The following is a 6,028-nucleotide window of genomic DNA, read 5'->3' on the forward strand; positions in this document are numbered from 1 at the left end:
CTTCGAGGTACGTACGGCGGTAGTGTGCATTGTTGGAAAGCGCCCTGACGGGGATGAAGTGCAGGTAGCATATCCGTCGCCGTTTTCGAAGCAATTCCTTTGCTCCGTTCAGCAGTGCTCCAAAGGAAGGTGGTACCATCGGGGAGAAGGTTCGGGATGGCTTCGCCCGATGGTCGATGGCAGAGGGAAGAGCGCGACCTGTTTTACATAAGGGAAGCACAACGAAACACGAGGCAAGCTCTCTTACCATCTGCGATGAGTCGATATAGTATCTGAACCACCGCACTGCCAGGTACTCCAGGGACGTGCTGTACAGAGGAGCCCGCTATAGCTTTCCAATAGACAAAGTAATCAACGCTCGCGAACACTGGCGCGTCTTCTGATAATCCAGCGGGGCCAGCCTCTCAGTCCTCGCGCCCCACTCGTGAATGTCGGCATCGCATCGGGCACTCACAAAGGCAACGCGAGTGCCGACGCGGGCGCCCGCGAAGGATGGCCACGTCGCTCGTTACTCGGCTCCAACCCCACCGCTCAGGGCGCAACGTTTACATGCTTCGCGGGCGGGACTCGCAGTGCTGTAGTACGTAGGTGGAGGCGACGGCGATTACGCGGACGCGAGGGGCGTCACCGCGTATGTCATGCAACACCTGGTGCTGTCCAACCGCATTATAGTGACTCACCATTAACGTTAACTTCACTCAAAGCGCAACAAGGACTGTCATAACGAGAGCGGGAAGGGCACTCGGCGCGAGTAGGAGCCCGGTTCCGGGGCGCAGTACTCCTTACGAAACGGAAGATGGCGGTCGAGAACGCAGACGACGCCCACTGCAGGGCACGCTGTACGGTACTGGTCTGGAACGGGAATGCAGCTGCTGCCTCTAGCAGCCACAAGAATTCTTGAAAGCGCGGGGATTGTCGGAAGCGCGCGCTGCGGAACTTGACAGAGAAACGCTGTCGCCTCCGGGAAGCGCAACGCGCCCCGAAGCCAGGTGGACTATGCGCCTCGAAGACTCTGGGTACGTCGCATGGCAAACTCTCTGCAGCGCGCGCCTCGTTTGTTTGACACCTCGCCGGAGATGAAATAACCTAGAATGGACGTGCCCTCGCTGCCGGTAGATGATCAGAATACAGGTGCGGGTGGTAAAGGGAGAAAACTCAGTACGACCCCAAGCTGCGCGCTGATGGACACCCTAGATCGCGAAACATGATGTTTGCGCATGTTCAAGCTTCACGGGTCGTCGTGCCGTGGGGTGCTTGCAGACATATCGGTGGGAGTACATCATTTGGCTCTGAGAGCGCGGATCAGAAAACAAAGAGCCAATTGGAGGCGAGCGGCAGTCTTGGTAGCCTCGTGCGGCAAACAAGTTCGAAGTCGATATGCTGTGACCCCCAGCGTCACAACGAGAGTTTCGAACATGGAAGAAATCCGAACGCGGGGCGCCTGTGAGCGTACAAGCCTCGCGGGCATTGCCGTTTGCTAACGCCTTGTTTCCTCCGCCCACACAGCGACGGCCGGCACACGCTCGCCGCCTCCCACATTCAAATGTTCATCTGCCGGGCGTGCGCCCCACCATACACATGCACAGCGGCGACAGAGTGGCAGTCGAAGTCCTTCCTTTTTGCACTGCCCAGCCTCGGCCGTGCAGGACGCTTTCTCGCTCTCCGATCTCGGCGCTCACTGCTTCACGTCTAGATGGTATCTAGGAGCACATCTTCACACTACGGAATCTGTGCGGGGCCTGAACAAGATCGTCTAGTTCCCCTCGGAGTCCAGGCGTCCACAACCGGTCATTCCCCCGGTCATACTGCGGTACCACACGCGCGCGAGCGCGGCCTTTGTGGGGCAGCCAAACTCGGTCTCTTGACGGGATCGTTGGAAAGCGCAGGCACCCGCGGTCGCGGCATGAGAACGCATCGGCGTAGAATGCACCCGGTTTACGTCCCAGTCTGGCCAGGCAGACCGGACCTCGAGCATCTACTATGTTGCTCCCTGGTTGGATTCGACCCTTGCACTGGTGGGATGACTCCGAAACGCGCAAATTGCTCTCAGGCCTCCCATTTGGCCCTTCGAATCTTCCAATCTTCGGACGGCTGAGCTCAGACCTCATCTGTCATATGGGCAGATCCAACGTCCCGTGTCGTTGCACTAGCAGGCGAGCGGACAGTTGCTGATCGGTATACAGTAGCACGGGCGGCTGCCATTGGGCAGCATCGCTGGTTCCGCGATGTCTATATCCTCGGGCGTCCCACGGTGGCAGCAAACAGGAACCCACGCATACCGACACACGAGGCGGACGTGACCGCCAGTCTGTTTTTGTTCTGTCTTGGCCGTCGGCGGTGTATTCGGAGTTGGACAACTCTCCGTCCGTGACGCGCGAGTGAGTATCCACTGCCACTCCTCTACCGCGCGCGTCCCTTACGTACGGTCATCTCACAGCGAATTTGCAGGCCCGCTCGCGAAGGCACCATGCTGCTCTGGCCTTCAAGCTCGCGCCATCGCCGCCGCGCTCCACTGACACTGGCAGCACGCACATGTACTGCGCCCCTCGAACGCGTATAAAAGACGCGTCGTATCCTCTCGACTTTCCCCAGCTCAGCCAGCCCTCCAGCACCGCCCAGCTACCACCCGCCGCCTCCCCAGCAGCACTACTCAGCACCTAGTCTACTCAAGATGTTCGCCCGCGCCATCACCTTCTTCTACTTTGTGCTCTCCCTCGCGATCCTTGCCGCCGCCATGCCCGGCGGTGCGCCCCCGCCCAAGACCACCGCCGCGCCCCCTCCGGCGCCCACTGCCCCCGCCGGCGGCTCTAGCTGCAGCACCGGCGCCATCCAGTGCTGCAACAGCGTCCAGAGCGTAAGCACATCCGCGTCTTCGTGGTGTATTGCACCCCCTTAACATTACGCTCTTAGTCCAGCTCGGCGTCCGCGTCCGCCATCCTGGGCCTGCTCGGCATAGTCCTCGGGGACATCACGGGCCTCATTGGCCTTGGCTGCTCGCCGATCAACGTGGTCGGCGTCGGCTCCGGCAACGCCTGCTCGGCGAACGCGGTCTGCTGCACCAACAACAACGTCGTACGTCCTTGCCCATCTCTCTGGCACTTCGGCGTCGATCGCTGACTCTGCTCCTCCTTAGGGCGGCCTGATCTCCATCGGGTGCCTCCCGGTCATCCTGTAGGGCTCATGAGCTACGCACCTAACAAGGAGCTACGCCCAGGTGGGCGGTGCTGGCGAGGAGACGCGCAGTTCGGGCTGCTGCTTCATGTACCACCGCTTGTAGCATCGTTTCGGAACGGAGAATAGAGTGGACGGAGATAATGCCCTGAACATGTGTTCGTGTTCGTGATCGACCGGTGCCACGACGCGGGCTAGAGTCCAGAGTCCAGACCTTCACAGTGCGCGCCGAAATGCAGCTTGCATTTTCCGTTGTATTGTTACGGGCCCGAGACTCATGGACAGGTGGTAGGCGCGCTGAGGGCGGAAATGTACGTGGGACGTTGCAACGCTCGGGCTTATACGATTGACTATGTGTAGCAACCAGACTCTAGCTATTGGACTGCATCCTCCTTCACTATGCGACGCGCTACTTCCTAACCATCTCCGCGATGTCCTTTCTGATTGAACACGTCTTGTGCCATAGACCTATGACACTTCAAAGCTTCAACTTACTCCTGGTGTATGAACGGAGGTGGCTGTCGCACGATACAAGCATACGTGAAACCACGTCAAATGATTGACGGTTAAATAAGGGTGGGTATGAGGTAGCTGGCTAGCAATTGCTGGCTACGGGACTGTCCAAAACGGAATCTCAACCTCGATCTCTACAACATCACCACTGCTAACGTCTAGACACTCGACATCCGCCTGAGAGGGAAATAGGGAAAAGGGAACATAGCCAATATTGACAGGCCGCCGCCCTACGGTCAATTTCCGAGCCCTGGAACGCGCGGCCCACCACGAGCGGCGCGCCTCAGTTAGAGAGCGAGACGGGGACGCAGCCCAGGGAGACGAGCCCGCCCTGCCGCCGTGCGCACGGTATAATCAGTACATGATCATCGGTACGCGAGTGTGCGATACTCACGAGGTTGTTGTTCTTGCAGCACACCGTCTGGGCGTTGCACGAGTTGCCGGTGGCGACGCCCACGACGCTGATGGGCGAGCAGTCGAGCCCGACGAGCGCGTCGACGCTCTGGGCGTTGACCCCAATGAGCGCGAGGAGAACCGAGGTCGCCGGGTCCGTTGCCTGGAGAAAACAGAGCGGGCGCATGAGCTAAACAGCGGCGGTGACGTTCCCCAAGCGCAGTGAGTACGCACCTTCTGGGTGCTTTCGCAGCACTGGAGAGGGCCGGTCGAGCACTTGCCGGCGGCGCGAGTGTCGAGGGGGGTGGCAACTGCAAGGAGGGGCAGGGCGCCAAAGATGAAGGCGGTGAGGCGGGCGGAGATCATAGTGGTGAAAGTGAGTGAGGGTTGAGTAGAGGGACTCGAACGCTGAAAGAGTGTGGATGACCGTTGGCCTGGGGCTCCCCACCGTGCTCGCCCCCTCCTTTATACCCTCGCGCTGGGTGGGTCCCGCGCGGGGTAGCGGTCTACCCTCCAGACAGCTCAACAGGGAAGTCGGCGAAGGCGACGGCGAGTGAAGCCAATACGGTGCGCCGGCGCTGGGCGCGACCGCTCCATGGACTCCCGCCGTGTCATGGATCACTGGGACGCCCGTTGGGGGACGGCGTTCTACTGCCTAGAACGAATCCGAACCATCTTCGTTCTGGCATGCCCGGGCACGGGCACGGTGCGCCGTCGCGTCCATTGGCTGGTTCGCGAAGTGCATGGCGGGGTTGTATCGTCGGAGTGGAGTTAGCGCGATAAATGACTTCCCCAGTGTGTCGGCGACGTCCTGGTTGTATCGATATCAATGGTTCGTGACTGCTTGGTCTGCCAAGTCCTTCCCCGAGAAACTTTGAGCTTGTCAAAGTGTCAGTACTCGAGAATGAAGATTTCCACAAAACGAGGAGCTACGTACACATGTACACCTTAGGAGCGGCACCGGCGAGGACGCGCGCAGTTTGGAGCTAGTGCCTTTCTTGTACCAGTCGTGAGTATTGTCACAGAACGAAGGGCAGAGTGAACGGAGACTTTACGTTGAAGCTGAAATTCTGCTGGTGATCGTCAGGTGTCAAGATGACCAGCGCTTCAAACGATTGATTTGTGACCGTCTGCTAGGACTAGTACTCAGAGTGATCTCTAAATCGACGCGCCCAGAGCAGAAACACCTTGGACGAGGCGTGAACCTTACAATGTGTTCTTGGCCGCTCAGGTAGTCGGAGGCCCTACTCATGTACCGGGGGACATCCCAAGTACGAGGTGTCCGAATGGATGTCGCACAGGATCCGGAACTTCAATACAATGAGGCGCTTCAAGTTCGAAGGATTGTAGATTAAACTAAGAATGAGTACGATAGCGATAGCAGACTACAGGATTGCTCGGAAAGGGCTACGTCCTCGAGCTTTAGGACAATGCTAGACCTCCTGGCAGGTAGGCATTCGACCATCTACCCTAGACGTCCTGACATCTGCTGTAGAGGAAACTGGGAAATCGGCGAGGATACAGCCAATGCTAACGGGCCCTCTCGTAGTACGGCGACGTCTCCGAAACCTTGAACGCGCGGACCCCCACGAACGGCCTGCCTCAGTTGGAGAGCGAAACAGGGACGCAGCCAAGGGCGACCGCCCCTCCCTGCACAACAAGCACGGTCAGCACCCCTCCCGTACCCGCACAGGCCTGCGTCGCTCACGAGGTTGTTGTTCTGGCAGCACACGGTCTGGGCGTTGCAGTGGTTGCCCGTGGCGATGATGAACTCTGAACCTGGAAGGCTGTAAGCCGCACAAAGAGAGGTCTTCAGTCTGTGAGAGAACGACTATGATTGCATAGTACTGTACCTGTAAGCCGCACAAAGAGAGGCTACAAGTACTAGTAAGTAAACATGTAAGGAAGCATAGGTAGTATGGGACTTACTCTTCAGTCTGTGAGAGAACGA

General features: G+C 58.7%; 2 protein-coding genes across 2 annotated transcripts; one reads left to right on the forward strand and one right to left on the reverse strand.

Annotated features, from left to right (window-relative positions):
- The first annotated feature begins 2,690 nt into the window (after positions 1-2,690).
- On the forward strand, positions 2,691-3,310 carry TRAVEDRAFT_30448 (fungal hydrophobin). Its single transcript, XM_008042755.1, has 3 exons — positions 2,691-2,854; positions 2,911-3,072; positions 3,134-3,310. The coding sequence occupies exons 1-3, from the start codon at positions 2,735-2,737 to the stop codon at positions 3,173-3,175; spliced, it is 324 nt and encodes a 107-aa protein (XP_008040946.1). The 5' UTR covers positions 2,691-2,734; the 3' UTR covers positions 3,176-3,310.
- Positions 3,311-3,967: 657 nt separating this feature from the next.
- Positions 3,968-4,443, reverse strand: TRAVEDRAFT_129491 (hydrophobin; the record flags this gene model as incomplete). The annotated part of the gene is made up of 3 exons (XM_008043207.1): positions 3,968-4,015; positions 4,079-4,240; positions 4,312-4,443. The coding sequence occupies 3 exons, from the start codon at positions 4,441-4,443 to the stop codon at positions 3,968-3,970; spliced, it is 342 nt and encodes a 113-aa protein (XP_008041398.1).
- Between the last annotated feature and the right edge of the window lie 1,585 nt (positions 4,444-6,028).

This window comes from Trametes versicolor, assembly GCF_000271585.1.
Source record: "Trametes versicolor FP-101664 SS1 unplaced genomic scaffold TRAVEscaffold_9, whole genome shotgun sequence".
NCBI lineage: Eukaryota > Fungi > Basidiomycota > Agaricomycetes > Polyporales > Polyporaceae > Trametes > Trametes versicolor.